At 42.2% G+C, this 18957-nt stretch overlaps 1 protein-coding gene across 3 annotated transcripts in view; it reads right to left on the bottom strand.

Moving 5' to 3' along the window:
* The window catches only part of LOC146347279 (uncharacterized), a 275533-nt gene that overhangs the window by 73075 nt on the left and 183501 nt on the right, over window positions 1–18957 (bottom strand). For all 3 annotated transcript variants that reach the window (XM_084848123.1, XM_084848122.1, XM_084848121.1), the window contains 2 exons: window positions 6650–6868; window positions 4588–4840 (listed from right to left, as the gene is read on the bottom strand). In XM_084848123.1, the coding sequence (XP_084704249.1) occupies window positions 4588–4840; window positions 6650–6868 (472 nt within the window). The remainder of the gene's footprint in view (window positions 1–4587; window positions 4841–6649; window positions 6869–18957) is intronic.

The raw sequence follows: 18957 nt of genomic DNA, 5'->3' as shown, positions 1-18957 counted from the left end.
TTGTCCTCTTTCTCTGGTTTGTATACAAAGGCTTCAATTCTCAGCTTGCAGATCAATCCTATGCTTTTTTTACTCTAAAATGAGTCCCAATCCCAAACTTAAGGACTCCCAATATTGTGCAAAAGTGGGCAGCCTGGTGCCCTCCAAATGCTTTGGACTACAACTCCCATCAGACCCAGCCAGAGCAAAGCCAATAGTCAGGCACTGTGGAAGTTGTAGTCCAAAACATCTGGAGGGCACCAGGTTGCCTACTCCGGTATGGAAGTTAATCACAATGTGGCCCAGTGGATAAAATGCTGTGACCATCTCTAGAAGAGCTGGATTAATTTCCTCCCATTTTGCATTTTTTAGCTTGGATTCCAAGTGTATGACGAACATTGTTCACGCTTGTCTTGTACTCAGGCACAAGGGATTAACTGTACCCCTTAGGAACAGTCCAAATTCCTCCCCTCCTTCTCATTCCTTTGAGCAGTTGTGGGGAACCTCCCACCAGAAGGCCAGATTCAGCCCACAGAGGTCCCCAGTCAGGCCTGCAAAGGAACCTCCATTGGCCCCAACCCTGTTCCAGGCTCTTCCCCCCACCCTGATATCATCCCTGCCCATTTTTATATTTCTCTGTGCAGACTGCAGAGTCTCTTGCATCTCTGTGCAGAGCGCAGTCCCTCTCTCTGCACCAAGAAAGGGACTAGACAGCATTTGATGCAGTTCCTCCAACTGCTAGCTGAGTCCCTGCCCTTTACGTGCTACTTGATGGTGAGTGGCATGTGAAGAAGGCACCTGCCTCCAGCGCTTGGAGGAACAGATACAGAGACTTCAAGTGCCAGCCAAGTCTCTTTCCCCATGCAGAGAGAGAGGCACAGAGCTCTCTGGCTCAGTCTGTGCATGAAGAAAGGAAAATGGGAAGGGGGTGAATGATGTCAGGGGAGGATGAGGCTTCAGGGGTGGAGTTGTGCCCCCTTGACATCTTCTGGTCCTCTAGATGGGTCCAGAGAGACAATCTAGCCCCCAGACCAAAAAAAGGTTCCCTGCCCCCACCTTAGACTGAGAGAAACCTTGTGTGGGCCTGTGCTGGAGCTCCGCCAGGAAGCAGAGGTATATAACCTTGTAAAATAAATCAGTTAATTTACTAACAGCTGTGCAGGCCCTGAATTCAACAGGCAAGGTTCAACAGACACCACAATACTTTATCTGGTAGGATTGTTGAGAGGAAAAATTAGGACTACTCATCCATGGAGGAAATTGTCAGCAGACTTGAGATAAGGCTCTTAAAGCACTTGGTACAATAATGATGCAAGAAAAGTAGCCAATCATGCAGAATTTCACTGGTCTGACTGGAAAAAACAATGTTCTGTCAGGTAAGCAGTGGGGAGGTCTAAAAGTAGTGCTAGGCCAAAATGGTCCCACAGTTTCACAGCCCCATTCACAGGCCATCAAAGGAAGTGTATTTGTGTGTGTGTTAATGTTGTCAAGGGATGGCACTCGCCCCTCTAGCCTCATTCAGGAGTTCCTCTAGCCTCATTCAGCCGCCAGCACCCCAGATCGGTCTTAGAATGATGCTACATTGTGATGGTACATGTAGCATCATTTCAGGGCACTCTGGGTGGGGGAGAAAATGGCAGCCACATGCCACACGGATGTCGAAAGAGCCCTGGTGAGTGTCACACATCACCCAACAAAAATGCAAAAGAAGGAAGGCAATTTCAGACTCTCTTTTACCCCCACCCTCTCCAAATTCTCATTTGAGAATTTTCAGGCCAGGGCAAGCCAGTAAAAATTCTGTCAGGCTCAACTTCTGTACCACCAGATCCTCCCCTGGCTTTACCTGTGACCTGCCAGGTTCTGCCTTGGCCCCATTTGAGGGAACCTGTATTTATGAAATCAAAAGTCAGCGCCAAATTATTTATTGTGGTAAAAAAAGTGTCAGATATTTGCACGACAGGGCTTTATTTTATACCCTACATCACCTCAGCCCACATCTTCATTTAGTGCACTGTCAAGTGATCTGTACTTTTTTTCCTTTCATAATCAAAAAATGAAAGCGAGTCAACATGGGACCCTATTTTCCAAGCCTATCAATCTGTCAACTTTCATAAGCGCTAAGTCCACTTAGAATTTTAAAAGATATTAGTTCATTAAAATAACGCATGTCACATTACCACAACATAACATTTTAAAATGCTTGATCTAAAATAAATTGATTGGCAAGTAAATCTGAAATAGCAGCTGAAGGAATGCCAAGGGCGGGAAACAAAATTGCAAGTACAAATATGGAAAACACATGTAAGGGATTCAGTTTCATTTTGAAACGAGATATGCCCCTTTGCATGGTACTCATTTCAATGTGTTCCTTGTGCAGGTAGTTTTGGTAGAAAATATTGCCAATGTTCAGTTCAGAGCAAAATGTATTTTTCAGAACTTCTCAAATAAAAGTCAAATTAGAAGCAGTCTCAGACATTAAATTCATAGGCCTGTTTGGGTCTTGGCTGCAGAAGACAATGATTTATCAGTATTCATGTCCTGGTTTTCTTTAACCAGAAACAGGGGTAGATGTTCTGCTACGTGTTTAGAGCATGTTTTAGTGAATATAATATCTATGGGGCAAAACCTGGTCTACTGACATCAACTGCAATTTGAAAATATATGGCCAGTATTTGTTCAAATAAATCTAAAAGGTGTGAGTGAAAAGAAAATGGCTCTTATTAGCGCCATGTGTAATTTTTTTCTTAGCAGTTCAAGAATCTGGTAGTGACTCCAACTCCCAGGAGTTGGGACACTGCAATTCTGCCCTGCCTGGCTGTTTGAACATTAAATGCCAAGATTCCACCACAGAGACATGGCTGAGGGAGTTGAGGGAGGCAACTGGTTAGCTGAACTGAGAGGGAATTCATCAGTAACAGAAGTCCTGTGGAAAATAATCTTGTTTAAAAAATTGAAAATAAACATCTGTTACAGCAGTATGCTTCTGAATCCCTTACCTCCCTGCAAAGAAAAGCTTTTATGAACTAATACAAGACCCAAAGCCTTTCCAGCTTGGCCTAATTCCACTATTTCTCTCCCTTCCAAAATCATTGGAAAGAGATACCTTATTTACCAGTTTATATGGTACCCAACTCCCAAGAATGAGGACACGGCAGGTCTTGTTAAGTGCCAAGATTGTTCCTTTTTGCATGGTGGAGGAGTGGGTGCAACTCCCCAACCCCACACAGATAATGTAACATCTGAACTGGGCAATCTACACTGATGCCTGCTCAAAAGGAGGTTACACAAGTGGTCCCTCTATACCAGGGGCATGCAACTGGCTGTCTTACAAATGTTTGGAGTTGCTGCCCCAGGTAGCATAGTCAATGGTCAGAGATTATGGTCAGGAGTTGTAATCCAAAACATCTGGAGAGTACCAGGTTCCTACCTCTGCTCTGTCTGTGCAATCAGGCATCAGCATGGAACATAGAACCTCAGTTCCTCAACTGTAAAATGGCACTACTAATATAATGCCTGACAGCATTTTGACATGAATGATAACTAACCACTTTGCACATTAACCTTTGAAAAACAACAAAAAAAGGACATGTGATAAACGGGTTGGGGAGCTTTTATTTCCCCAAGCTACATAAATGTTGCCCAGACAAAGCCGTTTATGTGGTTACAGAAGAAGTAGCCTACATTTGCTTACTTGTATCATGGAGCATTCTTTAAATGCAATGGGATATAATTCTACCCCAATAATATTTTTCCTTTAGCTGGGACAAAAACCACTCCAGTGGCGAAAATCAATAGATTCCTTCGGGTATTTATGTCTCATGTCTTTCTTTCTTTCTTTTTTGGGGGTGGGGGTCAGAAAGAAAACTCTGTATGGGCACTTTCATCTACCTCCTTAGATCAGTTTTTGTTGGACAGATTTTACCCCAGCACATTACACTGGCTGGAGAGAAAAAAAAGCATTCCTAAACTAAGAATTTACTTGGTTTGGGGAAAACATTTTTTGTCCCAAGAGCATTTTTGTGTACAGAAAGAAAACTGCTTGTGATAAATGGCTGAAATTTTGGGGGATAATTTACCAATGTGCAGGTGACAATGTCCTAGAAGGACTACACTGTAAGTCTACTTAAATTCTGCAATGGAAATTACACCAAGGGTAAAATGTACCCCACATTCTTTAATTAAATTAATCATAATAAACAGAATTGAGTCCTTTCTCTATGTACTTTATGTCATGCAGATATCGTGTGTAGGGTGGGGAGGTCCTGCAGTGCTACTTTTTTTTTTTAGTTCATTTATTTAAAAAATATTCCTTAGCTTTCCTATGATATTGCTGTCACCTCCAAGCCTGCTGTAATCATTCTAATATTGCATTTTACCTTTTGTATCTATATCTTATGTTTATACCTTATCTACTTTACAGAGCAGAAGGGGAAAAAGAGATCATACACCTTTCAATCAAAAATATGATTAATAACATGTAACTTAATATTTTTTAAAAAACTTTGTATGCTGTCGCCAGGGGTGGGAATTCATATTGTTTGGTGAGTCATTGAATAGAGCAAATTTCTACATCAAGGACTCACATCTAAGTTATTTTAAGTGACTTACCCCCAGGAATGCATCCACAACAAACACTGCCAAAGGGTCTAGCACTGTCCAAAGTCCCCAAGCCATGACCAGCTTTGACAAGTAAGAAGGAAATGAGCCAAACAACAACTGACAACCCCATCTCATCAGAACCAGAAGAAGCATGACAATATTCAAGCTCAAAGGTCCCACCACAATCATGGCCAACTCTTCACTGGCATGTACCAAAGAGTTCTGATAGCACAAATCCACCGTGTAAAGGTAGAACTGGAATCTGGAAAGAAAGGGGGTAGACAGATCATCAAGAGACAGGTAGATTATTTTCCTTGTGGGTATACTAAATCGCTTGTACAATTATTTATGTATTTTAGCAAGCAAGGGAATAGCCACTAGAGTTGTTATCCAAAGATAATTGAGGATAAATTTGGGGGAAGGGGGTTGTATATGTGTCTCATAATGCACACATAAGGACAGGATCCAATGGGGGTCTTCCACGTGCAGCCAGCGCCCGCCAGCCCCATTGTGTGGGTATCCTTGGCCTACTGCTGGCAGCTGCGATGTAGTGCTTCCAGGAGGAACTCCTGAAGCAAGCGGAAATGCTCATTTCTGGAAGGGACACAACTTGCCCCTTCTAGAAATGAGTATTTCTGCTCATTTCAGGGGCTTGCCCCTGGAAGCACTACATCATGGCCGCAAGTGGTGGGGCCATGTGTGCACTGGGGCTGGTGGAGCTGGCCACGCATAAAGGACGCCCATTGGATCCTGCCTTAAGAAAAAAACACCCCCAAAACTAGAGGCTAGAAAGTGCTGGGGCTCTTCCAGGCAACACTTTTATTGTGGAATCACCTTGCCTCATTCACAGAATTTTACAGGGGGGTCCAGATGTCATCACCTTCCATTTGTAACCCTCCCATGTTTTCCCAGCATTTCTTCCACTATTTTGTCTTACCGCACACACACACACAAAATGTTGAGGAGGAAAAGATGGAATAGGTGCACAATGACTGTAAACCACCCTGAGGGCTTTTGTCAGTTGGGAGGTATATACATTTAATTGATAATTAATTAAAACAATGCTTTTTGGTGATGAGCGCTAGAAGTCCTATTTTTGGAAGCACCCTTGGAGTCCAGTGGTGGCCCACGTAGTAGATCGGTAGTGTAGTGTTAGGAGCCTCTTCTACTTGAGTAAATTTATCTTCCCTGCCTATGCATCAAGAACCCTGGATCCAAGGGAGCTGCGACCCTATCAGGAACAATGTCAGAAAGGAAAAATCCAACATTGAGCAAGATATCAGCACACCAAATACAAGATTTGCCATGTGAGAAAGGTAATATTTCAGAAAGGCTGAACAGATTTACAGAATGTACTGGCTTGATTTTAACTTCTACTTGCATGGGCCAATCTCCTGTTAGTAGTATGGGAAAGAAAGAAACTAGATAAGATGCCTGTATATTAGCATGCTGTTACAATCTTTTGCCATCAGCTCTGACAAGAGCCTAATACAATAGTTCCAATCTTCACTACCAATTAAGTGAGCAGGATTGCGGTTGGGTGCCTATAGGCGTAAAGGTAGTGCAAATGGTCTGGTGCCTCTCTTTTTAGATATTATGAAATCCTGCCCTAGGGATGGCACAGGCACCAGATTCCCCCTGGGAATCCAGTGGAATCCCCCCTGCCCACACACCCAAGGCCCGCTCCCCAAGCCCCTGCCCCCAGTAGCCCCCTGCCCGCAACTGGCCTGCACTCACCCCAGCAGCTCTGCAATCACCATTTTTTGCAAACGCATGTGCAAATGCGCATACTTGCGTAGGCAAAAATGTGCACTTTTGCACATATGCAAATATGCACATTTTCACGATCACCATTTTATTTTTCAAAAACTGGCAACCGCGGAGGTCGATGAGGCTGCTGGGTTGAGTGAGGGCTGTTGGCTGAGCATTGGAGGGGCTTATGTGCAGTCTGGGGACTGGCAAGTGGGGGCAGGGGCTGGGCAGGCACCCGGAGAAACCGGATGGGGGTGGGTTCGCACATCCCTATCCTGTCCTGTCTTTTTCCAAGTCTTAGCTATAGATCCATACTTACTTTGTGACAGGAACTGTGACAGCCTGAAGTAAGACCCACTGACTGCAATAATGCAGGTACAGGCGAACAAACCAGAGCAGAGCTAGCAGCAGCACAGTGAAGCAGAAGTCCCAGGAATACCAGTGGCCCCTTCCAAGTTCAGAAAAGACAGCATGCACACCAAAGTAGACATGCTTGGTGATGTTGGCGGACCATTTTCTTTCAACAGCCGGATGGCAACTGTAAAGATGTGGAACAATGAGAGATGATGCAATAAACACAATTTAGCATGGAGCACCATGGAATTTTGCCACAAACATAAACTTGGAGCATCTCTACACCAGCCTAAAATCCCACATTGAAAATGGGGCTTTCTGCTTCCTTGTTAATGCAGGATCACAATGGATTCCATTAATACATGCTTCCTTTCCCCCTTCCCCTTTCCCCCTCCTCCCTGCCCCCAGCTGAGTCTTCCGTATGTTTCATTGATCTCGCTCCTCTTCTTGAGGCTTTTCCTTTTTCACGGAGGTAATTCAAGCAGAACACAAGCAGGGTAATTTGATACCTCATTATCTCTGAGCTATTTAAAAATGGAATAAAGGTCATTTAGTGCAGGAGACGCCCTGAAGGTTAACGGCATCATCTAAAGGGCCTGCAAACATCTGTGAGTGAGCAATCTCAATAGCAGGATAAAAGCTCTGTGTGAAGGAGCCCTTGCACATTAATTGCCAATGACTTACCACTTTTAGATGAATGGCACCTCCAATTTATATTTTCAGCTCTGTCTGTTCCATGTTATTCCAGTGCATTTGGGGTACAGGAGTAAGAAAGGGGATGTTGGAGCTCTAGCCCAACTCACAGCTAAACTCTGTGACTTGGAGACCCTCCCCCTATTCCTAGGTGACATGAGACTCACAGAGGTGGTTGTCTAGGCCATATGGTAAAGGTGGGGAACCTCAGGCCCAGGGGCCAGTTCTGGGTCCCAATCCAGAACTCTGGAGTTGCCCAGATGGCCGTGTTGGCCCCATCCCTTCCTCTGACCAACCAATTGGCTGGTTTCTAAAATGCCTCTCCTAAGACTGAGTTACTGGCAGTAAGGGCTTCAAGCTACAATGTGCTGGCATGGGTGGGGGCAGGTTATATTTTTGGCCACATCCCTTTTGCCTTTGGCTCCACCCACTTTGCCTTTGGCCCTGCCCACCACTGGAATGTGGCTCCCAAGAGCTTCTCTGAAATTGCATTAGGCCATTGGGCTGAAAGAGGTTCCCCAGCCCTGCCCTAGGGTTACACTGCCTTAGGGCTGAAAGTGGGTACATAGCCCATCTAGGCCTGCAAATGTCACTGTGTGTCACTTAGCAGTACAGGGAAGAAAATGTGAATGTGTTAATTGTTTGAGCTGTTTTAAACTGTTTCCATTTTTGTATGTTAAAGATGTTATGTTTTTATCATATTGCCTTTTGAGTTTTAATTTTTGTGAACCGTCCAAAACATGTTGGCTATTGGGCAGCACAGAAATGAAATGAAACGAGTAAAAGAAAGTGGCAGGACAGTAGGGAGCCACGTGTATGCATATGGGGCTTAACTCCAAACATTATATTTATAAACTGATGAGAATTTCAGAAATACATCAACAAGCCAGTTAGAAAAAAGCTAGCAGGGGCCACATTAAAAAAGCAGATGCCGGTATGTTCATCAAAAGATGAGAAATGCCTTGGGAAGATTTAGTTAGTCAGCAGTTAGTTTTATACTTTTAAGATTTCATATGCCATCTTGGCATCAAAATTGGCTCTTACCTAAGAGTGAAGAATTACATTTTTAACACTCTAAGTATTTTTTTTACATTTTTAAAGTCCTAAATAATAATTCCAAAGACAAAACAAAAAAAACCCTGCTTCAAAGGATTCAGCATTTCTGTCATTAAATAACTTATTTGTTCTCTATATTAGCAATAAGGCCCATTTTGGAGGGGAATAATTTTAGTGGTGGTATTCCATAGATTTTTGTTGCTCTCTAAATGACTTAAGTGTTTAATGGCCCTACGATGCTCATTGGCACATATATATATATATATATATATATATGCCTGAAAGCTGTTCTGAAACTGGCTGTCATAGTAGAGAGAAAACAGAAAGGAAGTTGCGCTGTGCAATCACTTACTGCTCAATGTGGTGTGATCTGCCCTTTAGTTAATTACTGTGCTCCTTCAAAGAAAAGAAAAAAGGCAGACACACAGATGCAAGTTGGGCATTATGTCTGCAAGAAACTGGAAAATCTTTGCTGATTCCAAGTTGAAAAGACACTTGCTTTTTTGACCTTTGGAAACTTCTGACTGTTGTGCATATCTCCATTTTCCTCCCCCTCCGATTAAAATGACTAAGCAGCTCAAGCCGCCAAACAGGATGTCAACACACTCATACCGTTACTTTTTCAGTGCTTTAAACATTCAAAAAGCACAAAGGTCTTGCCGTCGAAGAATGAGGGAATGCTGGGTTCCCCCCCCCTTAAAAGTATCATATGCGGACAAGCAATAGCCAACGTTCTCTACTTTTTATGTAATCACAATTTATTTATCAGATCTTTTTTTTACATACACAAATCTCTTTCCCAAATAGAACAAGAACATACTCTGTCTTTCTGACTTGGTTCATAACACAAGGCCTTTTCATATATTGCATGGCTGAATGTGACAAACCTGAAGTTTGGAAATGCATGTATCCTGTGTTGAGATGGGTGAGAATTTCAATTCAGTTTGGTTTTGATAAACATTTACCAGGCTTTACAAAGTTCTCCATATTCTGGACAAAAAGAACTTGAGATTTTTAAAAAAAAACTAAATGTGAGAGAAACCAAAACTAACATATTCATCCATCCAGGCTCAGGGCTTTGACTGTTTTGCTCCTAAACGTATGTGTTTGAATCCCGGTGTATTCAACCATGTTAGTGCTTAACTAGGGTTGCCACCTATTTTTTTCTGACAGGCTCCTCATCTTTAACAGCTACATGGCAGAAAGGTACATCATGGTCCTATCCATGCTGGGAATAGCTGGACTTACTGAATTTGGCTGGTGCAGATGGGTGAGAATTCTGTTTCAGTTCACTTTTGATAAGAATTTCCCAAAATTCACGAAGTTCACCATATTTAGGACAGAAAGAACTTGAGATTTTAAAAATTGGAATGCATACAAAAGTGAAACTGGCAAATGTGTCCATCTCTAATCCGGTGGCTCTTCTGTTGCCTTGCCATATATGTTACTGCCCCCACCACTGATTAAAACACTGAGTAGCCTAGCCATGGCCAGCTCAAGATGATGTCTCGAGGGCATGCTAACTGACTATGAGAGGGGCCAGTCCTGGGAACACACCCCAATGGGCCAGAGAATGGCAGGTGTCAGATGGTAGAAAATGGAGGAGGGTCAACCCAGAGTAGGAGGAAATAAAAGGAAAGTTGGGGAAGTTCCAAATGCAGGGAAGGAGAGTTCTAGGTACACAGAAAAAAAAATTGTTTAAGCTGACCAGAGTTTGGAAAGTAGTCTAAAATTGTCTGTGCCTTAGAGTGCCCCTGTGAAGGTTTGAAGCCTACAGGCAAAGGGAAAAGGGGTCAGGCTTAGAGGCCTGGAGTTTTCTGTTGGGAGGGGGTAACCCTAAGAGGAGTAGTTTCATTTCTCAGGTGAAGGGTCAGTTTCATTTTCCCATCCCAGTTAAGTTCCATTTCTTCAGATTTGAAGCAGTACTTGCAGTTTTGAGGGAGGAGAATATATAAAGAGAGCGAGACAGCCAGTAAGAGCAGAGACAGCCAGATCTTGAAGTGAGAGGAGAGTCTGAAGAGTGATCAGGAAGCAGCAGCCTAGAAAAGTCTAAGGACAGCTAGGGTAAAGGAACTTGCATTTTGCAACTTTTATTTTTTTAATGCCTTTTGTATCACTCAGCTCTGTTGTGTAAATACCTTTAATTGTAATTTGTTTGCTTTAAATCTACTAGTAAACTGTGGTGGTCAAACCCTGTGTCTAGAGTGTCAGTCACCCCACGTCTACAGCCTAAACTCCACATTACTGGGAAGGGGAAAAAACACATCATACAAACCATCATAAAAATTACATAGCATATATTACATAGCATATATCATAAATGATCCCCTTCATGGATCACTGCCTTGTTGTGGCGAAGGGGCTTGCGTAACTCAGTGAAGCCATAAGCTATGCCGTGCAGGGCCACCCAAGACGGACAGGTCATGGCAGAGAGTTCTGACAAAATGTGGTCCACTGGAGAAGGAAATGGCAACCCACTCCAGTATTTTTGCCAAGAAAACCCCATGGAACGTATCACAAGGCTAAAAGAGATGACGCCGGAAGATGAGCCCCTCAGGTCGGAAGGTGTCCAATATGCTACTGGGGAAGAGCAGAGGGTATTTCCAAGTAGCGCCAGAAAGAGTGAAGCGGCTGGGCCAAACCCGAAAGGACACTCAGCTGTGGATGTGTCTGGCGGTGAAAAGAAAATCCGATGCTGTAAAGAACAATATTGTTTAGGAACCTGGAATGTCAGATCAATGAATCAAGGTAAGCTGGAGGTGGTCAAACATGAGATGGCAAGATTGAACATCGACATCTTGGGAATCAGCGAACTCAAATGGACAGGCATGGGCGAATTTAATTCAGGTGACTATCGTATCTACTATTGTGGGCAAGAATCCCTTAGAAGAAATGGAGTAGCACTCATAGTCAACAAAAGGGTGGGAAAAGCAGTACTGGGGTACAATCTTAAAAATGATAGAATGATCTCAGTACGAATCCAAGGCAAACCATTCAACATCACAGTAATTCAAGTCTATGCCCCAACCACTGAGGCCGAAGAAGCTGAGGTTGATCAGTTCTATGAAGACCTACAACACCTTCTAGAACTAACACCAAAAAAAGATGTCCTCTTCATCATAGGGGATTGGAATGCTAAAGTAGGAAGTCAAGAAATCACCGGGATAACAGGCAGGCATGGCCTTGGTGTACAAAATGAAGCAGGACAAAAGCTAATAGAGTTTTGCCAAGAGAACATGCTGATCATAGCAAACACTCTTTTCCAACAACACAAGAGGTGACTCTACACATGGACGTCACCAGATGGTCAATATCGAAATCAGATTGATTATGTCCTTTGCAGCCAAAGATGGAGAAGCTCCATACAGTCAGTAAAAACAAGACCTGGAGCTGACTGTGGCTCAGATCATGAGCTGCTTCTTGCAAAATTTCGGCTTAAATTGAAGAACGTCGGGAAAACCACTAAACCGTTCAGGTATGACCTAAATCATATCCCTGATGAATATACAGTGGAGGTGAGGAATAGATTTCAGGGATTAGACCTGATAGACAGAGTGCCTGAGGAACTATGGACGGAGGTCCGTAACATTGTTCAGGAGGCAGCAACGAAATCCATCCCAAAGAAAAAGAAATGCAAGAAAGCCAAGTGGCTGTCTGATGAGGCTTTACAAGTAGCTCAAGAAAGAAGGGAAGCGAAAAGCAAGGGAGAAAGGGGAAGATATACCCAACTGAATGCAGAGTTCCAGAGAATAGCAAGGAGAGACAAGAAGGCCTTCTTAAATGAACAATGCAAAGAAATCGAGGAAAACAATAGAATGGGAAAGAGTAGAGATCTCTTCAAGAAAATTGGAGATCTCAAGGGAACGTTTTGTGCAAAGACGGGCATGAAAAAGGACAAAGAAGGCAGGGACCTAACAGAAGCAGATGAGATTAAGAAGAGGTGGCAAGAATACACAGAAGAACTATACAGGAAAGATTTGAATGTCCCTGATAGCCATGAGAGTGTGGTCACTGAACTTGAGCCGGACATCCTCGAGAGTGAAGTCAAGTGGGCCTTAGGAAGCATTCGTAACAACAAAGCTAGCAGAGATGACAGTATTCCAGCCGAGCTATTTAAAATCCTAAAAGATGATGCTGTTAAAGTGCTGCATTCAATATGCCAACAAATCTGGAACACTCAACAGTGGCCACAAGACTGGAAAAGATCAGTTTACATTCCAATTCCAAAGAAGGGCAACGCCAAAGAGTGTTCAAACTACCGCACAATTGCGCTCATTTCACATGCCAGCAAGGTGATGCTCAAAATCCTACAAGCTAGGCTTCAGCAGTATGCGAACCGAGAACTACCGGAAGTACAAGCTGGGTTTCGAAGAGGCAGAGGAACTAGAGATCAAATCGCCAACATTCGCTGCATCATGGAGAAAGCAAGAGAATTCCAGAAAAACGTCTATTTCTGCTTCATTGACTACGCTAAAGCCTTTGATTGTGTGGATCACAACAAACTGTGGCAAATTCTTAAAGTGATGGGAGTACCAGACCACCTTACCTGTCTCCTGAGAAACCTGTACGAGGGTCAAGAAGCAACAGTAAGGACCAGAGATGGAACAACCGATTGGTTCAAAATTGGGAAAGGAGTACGACAAGGCTGCGTATTGTCACCCTGCTTATTTAACTTATATGCAGAGTACATCATGAGAAATGCCGGGTTGGATGAATCAGAGATCGGAATTAAGATTGCCGGGAGAATTATCAACAACCTCCGATATGCAGACGATACCACCCTAATGGCAGAAAGCGAAGAGGATCTCAAGAGCCTCTTGTTGAGGGTGAAAGAGGAGAGTGCAAAAGCTGGTTTGAAACTCAACATTAAAAAAACTAAGATCATGGCATCTGGCCCTATCACTTCCTGGCATATAGAAGGGGAAGAAATGGAAGCAGTGACAGATTTTACTTTCTTGGGCTCCAAGATCACCGGAGACGGTGACTGTAGCCATGAAATTAAAAGACGCTTGCTCCTTGGGAGGAAAGCTATGGCCAACCTAGACAGCATAGTAAGAAGCAGAGACATCACCTTGCCGACAAAGGTCCGTCTAATCAAAGCTATGGTTTTCCCAGTAGTAATGTATGGCTGTGAGAGCTGGACTATAAGGAAGGCTGAGCACCGAAGAATTGATGCTTTCAAACTGTGGTGCTGGAGAAGACTCTTACGAGTCCCCTGGACTGCAAGGAGGTCAAATCAGTCCATCCTAAAGGAAATCAACCCTGAGTGCTCATTGGAAGGACAGATAATGAAGCTGAAGCTCCAATATTTTGGCCACCTAATGCGAAGAGAAAACTCCCTGGAAAAGACCCTGATGCTGGGAAAGACTGAAGGCAAAAGGAGAAGGGGACGGCAGAGGATGAGATGGCTAGATAGCATCACGGATGCAATGAATATGAACTTGAGCACACTCCGGGAGAGAGCGCAGGACAGGAAGGCCTGGCGTGCTATGGTCCATGGGGTCACGAAGAGTCGGACATGACTGAACGACTGAACAACAACAATCATAAATGATAGAGAAGAACAGCATCAGTAAAATTAATTCCAAACACACCTCAAAAATATTTTAATTCATTTTAGAAAGGGTATTCATCACACTTTTAAAACCAATGTGCAATATTACCTGAGCGTTTACAGGGAAAGAATTCTACAAAGAGGATGTTAGAACCAAAATGGGCCAGCTTCATAAGGTAATAGGGTACAGGGAGCAGGGCACATTGTTTGGCAATGGCAAAAAAGAGGATATGCATCACCAAAAAGGGGACAAAAGAGGAAAGTGATTTGCATAAAACGTGGATATATTCATTTATGTGTATAGATGAACATTTAGAAATTATCATAATTTAAGTAGAAATACAATACATGTCATCACAACCAGGTGACTTGTATGCCTGCTCAGTGTGTTGTCCAGGTGCTCTCTGTTGATGGGCAACTTCAAGGCCCCTGCTGCTCTGCCTTTTTATGGTTCTTCATCTTTAAACTGGATTTGGACTGGACAGCTGTTCAAATAGAGGACTGTCCTCTGTAAAGTAGGAAATGACCACCTAGTTACTGTTTCACACATACGCAACAGTAGGGATGTATGAGAGATTTGTTTCACTCCCTTTTTTATCAGGAGTTACCCAATTTGCACCTTCCGGACTGAACATGGACTCAATCTGCCTTTGAAATCCATATATTTCCAAGTTTGCAATGTGATTTGAGGAACCCCCCACCCAAATTTGTTTGACAGCATGTGAACATTTGAAAAATGAGCATGAAAAAATTCACACTTTTGGAAAATGCGCACAAATACGTTTTAATCAGTGGGAGAGGAATGAGTACATTTCAAAGATGTGCACAATTGATGTGCACTTTTGGAAAAACACGCATGAAAAAGCACAAGGGTTTTCATGCAAAAAGAAAAAACAAAACAAAACTTGCATTCCGATAGGGACTTGAGTCAGAACGAGTTTTGAGATGGAATTCAGAGAACTTTGGTGAGCTCAAGTTTTGCTGACTTGCACATCCCTATGCAAGAGTGACTGTGACTTCACTGTGAGTTTCCTTGGTGAGTCATGATGACCTGACCTCAAAATATTTAAGGCTTTACAGGTCAAAAACAATATTCAGAACTGTGCCTGGAATCTAATTTCACTTTTAAAAAAATGGGTAGCACTCCTTTGAAAACTCAATCTCACAGTTTGGGGTGCTCCTGAACTCCGCTTTGAGCCTGGATGGGGAAGTGACTGCTGTGGCTACGATGCCTTCACACAACTAAGGATGGTGCACTAACTGTGTCCGTTCCTTGATACCTCCGAACTGGCCACAGTGACTCATCCTTTCAATACATCTCATTTAGACTCTTGCAATACTCTCTGCATGAGGCTGCCTCTGAAAAGTGTTGAGAAATTTCAGTTGATACAGAATGCTGTGGCCTATCTGCTGACTGGAGCTGGGTATTGAGAACATACGAGTCCTTTGTCACAATAGCTGCATTAGCTTTCAGTTTATTTCCAAGTCCAGTTCAAAGTGCTGGTTAAAATCTTTTAAAGCCCTAAGCAATTTAGGACCAGGTTACCTGAAAGACAGCCGTCTCCACCTATTTAGGTCTTCTGTATATTTAGATCTTCAAAAGATATTTCCCTTTGCGACCACCAACTTCTGAAGTGCAGTTCATGGGGATACAGGAGAGGGCCTTTTCTGTGGTTGCTCTTCGACACTGGAACTCCAGTCCAAGGGAGGCCTGTGTGGCATCCCCTTCTGTCAGCTTTCCACTGAGGTGTAAAGGCCTTCCTGTTGCAGCACACCTTTGACCTGATGGGTTGATCTCTTTCAATCTGGGTCATCTATTTTTTACTCTGCTACACTTACCAGCATTTAGTTTTAAATGGTGGTTGCTTTGATCTGTTCCTATCTTCGTTGTCATGTGTATAAATGATCTTATTGTGTTTTATTGTTGTTAGCTGCTTTGGGCATTGAGTGTGGAAAGGCAAGATATAAACTTATTACAATAAATAAATAAAGAGGAGCTGGTAGAGCCAGTATTTCAAAGTAGATTTGATTGATATGCTTCATGTGGTTGGAAGAAGTAAAGAAAAAACCTGGCTGGACAAGCTACGACTCTCCAAAGGCAGCCTATGAATTATTTCATTATTATTCAGAAATAATTCATACTGTTCAATAAGTGCATGTGGCCCTAAATTAGGCTAATCCAGAGTCACTATCGTGATATTTGTAAGGAAATCAGTCATTCCAAACATAGTGTTACTCTACCCTATCCTAACAGAAATGCCAAGTAAACTAGGAAAAGACAGGAATCTTGGAGTGCCTGATACTGCCCATTATTGCTAACTCATAGGCTGCAGTCTTATTCTTTTAAAAGGCATACGTCTGCAGACTTCAATAATGCTAAATCTGAGGATCTGACCCTATAGATGCTCGACTAGAACATAAATCAAGTTGAAGTGAAATACAGAAGTGTGTCCTATAAAGCTAACGGAGAATGTTTAAAGTGCAAATGTCCATTGGAAAAGTCTGTTCTGTAAAACTGATATCACAGGGCTCAACATTTACTGCATCCCAATGATCTCCAGAGTGCATTTTCTCAATTTACGAGTACATTTTCCTCCCCCTAAATGCTAGGCATGTAAACTCAGCATGGAATCTAAAACTCAAGCTGTGTTATTTCTAGCTCATATTTCATCAACTCTGTTAAAGTTCCTGAAAGAGAAATTCTGCCCTCAGTTACACTTGGTGGACTCAATTATCTTAAACTTGCATTATACAGATATAACTGAGAGCATTATGGGGTGATGGGGTGGGGTGCTCACACCTGTTTCCTAAAAAGCAGATCAGTTGATAATTCTATTGTATTTGAAACATTTTAGAGGTACCATGGCAGATATAAGCTATTACCTCTTCTATTACACTCCTTTTCTCCTCTTTTCTAAAATGAAAGATTGGAAATGTCAGGAGTTTACTAATATCCACACATGGCTATAGCTCAGAACTCTCCAAATTTTCTCAGGATATTACTGAAGTGAAAAACACTGTCATGTCTTGAATTAAAAGCCATTCTTCTCAAGAAAAGAAAAACCCTGGATTCTTAAAAATGATATCCAATACAGACATGTGCTTTGTGCTCCATAGACTATTGTTAGATCTTGTTCAGCACTTTTGAGGGACCAGTAACCATGTTGGGGACCTTGGGCAGAAGTGCAGTATAACTGTAAGAATGAATAAATCAATAAATCAATTTAAAAAATTGCATTGGAAGCTGTGAAGTCCTCTGACTGAGGCACTGATCTGGTATGCACATCATGGCAGCAAATACTTAACCCCCGATTTGTGGGGGTGTGAGGAGCATGAGAGCCATTTCCAGTTTGCATAAAGAACCTTCCAATGTCCCATTCATAGTTTGTTAGCATGACATCTGAACCTGGACACTCTGGGTTGTTTATGGGTTAAACAACCCATAGTTAACCTATGATTTGTTGTTTTGTGAACTCTAGGTTGTTTAACCCATAAACAACCCAGAGTGTCTAGGTTTGGATGTCATGCTAACAATCTATGAAAAGGGCATTGTTAGATTGTTTATGCAAACTGGAATCAGCTCGTGCACTCCACTCATCCATGCAAATAATGGATTAATTAATTAACCCAAGATTTGTCTCTGTGACATGGGAACTGGCCCACTGAGGTTTTGCTCCTAATCAAAATGCAAAATTAATGGCATGTGGTTCAGAGGAGCTGTTGTGGAGCTCGATTGTTACACATTGTTTTGCTCCATGTATAGAGCTCTGAGAGAAGAATTACTGGGTCCTTTTTGGGGGACAACATGATAGGGTGGCCAATATATAACTTCAGAAGCTGCCCAGTTTGAAGTTTTGGTGGCTAACATTAGGCAAAACTTAAGGATGCAATGGGCTGTAGAGGGAATAGTCAGCATATCTAAATTATGTTCTGTTTTATGTACTATGGTCAGTTGACCAATCCTTTTTTTTATGAGGATGATATAGAAAAAGTTAAACACACTTAAGTCCCTAGAAATTATTTATTACTTATTTGTTAATATGATTTATAGATTATGAAATCAATATCATTGAAAGTGTTTTGAATTAAGTCCCACTAGTTTCAATGCAACTTAAGCAAACTTTCTTTTCTTTTTTTAGATCAAGTCCGCCAGATATAGGATGCAATAAGGTCACACAAGCTCCTGAAATGCCCAGATGGCTTTGACCTTGACTGGGAAACACCTCTGATGCTAAATATATTATTTATAGAATTAAAGTAGTGCCTAGTACTAGGGAAGAAGCTTATGGAAGCAACAAAGCAATAAACACATTTTCAATCTCATTTGATCCGAGGCAGCCAGACATTTAAAAAAAAAAAAAACTGAAATATCCTAGAGGGTAAAACATCTACAGAATTTCCTGGAAGCAACCACCCACCCCATTTTCATTAAAAATTACAGTGAAACATTCTGTAGGGAAGAAGAAAAGACAAGAGTAAGCAGACTTGCTTCTGCTCCAAGAATCCTTTGAATCTGATATGTGGTACCTTCCCCATCTTGACATAGAAAATCTCCCCAAGGATATTTGCTTTATCTAGAGGAAAATTGTAATCTTCCTCCAGACTAAATATAGTCTGAAAAAATCCTGAAATGATTATCCACTCAAACACCATCTGCAACCTGTGCATTCATCTGGAGTACACACATTCTAACTAACAGGGCTTTGGGGAAGAGACTCTGGAATTACTTATCATGAGCGATCACCACAATATTATTAAGAACTTTACTACAGCAAAAGTAGATACATTCTGTGGAGAAAACAGCAGTGGAATAGCTAGGTTGTAGCAGCCAGACAAGGGAGTGGGGGAGCTCTAGAGATTTGAAAAGTTCTTTTTTTATTTACAAGACATCACAGTACTAATGGTGTTGTGCCGGAAATTTCTCCCACATTTTTTGACCGTTTTCATTCAATTTGATATAAGAGAAATTG

This window comes from Heloderma suspectum, chromosome 4 (assembly GCF_057233095.1).
Source record: "Heloderma suspectum isolate Gila_16-S chromosome 4, 16-S_ref, whole genome shotgun sequence".
Taxonomy (NCBI): Eukaryota; Metazoa; Chordata; class Lepidosauria; order Squamata; family Helodermatidae; genus Heloderma; species Heloderma suspectum.
This window is presented reverse-complemented; position numbering and strand designations above follow the sequence as displayed.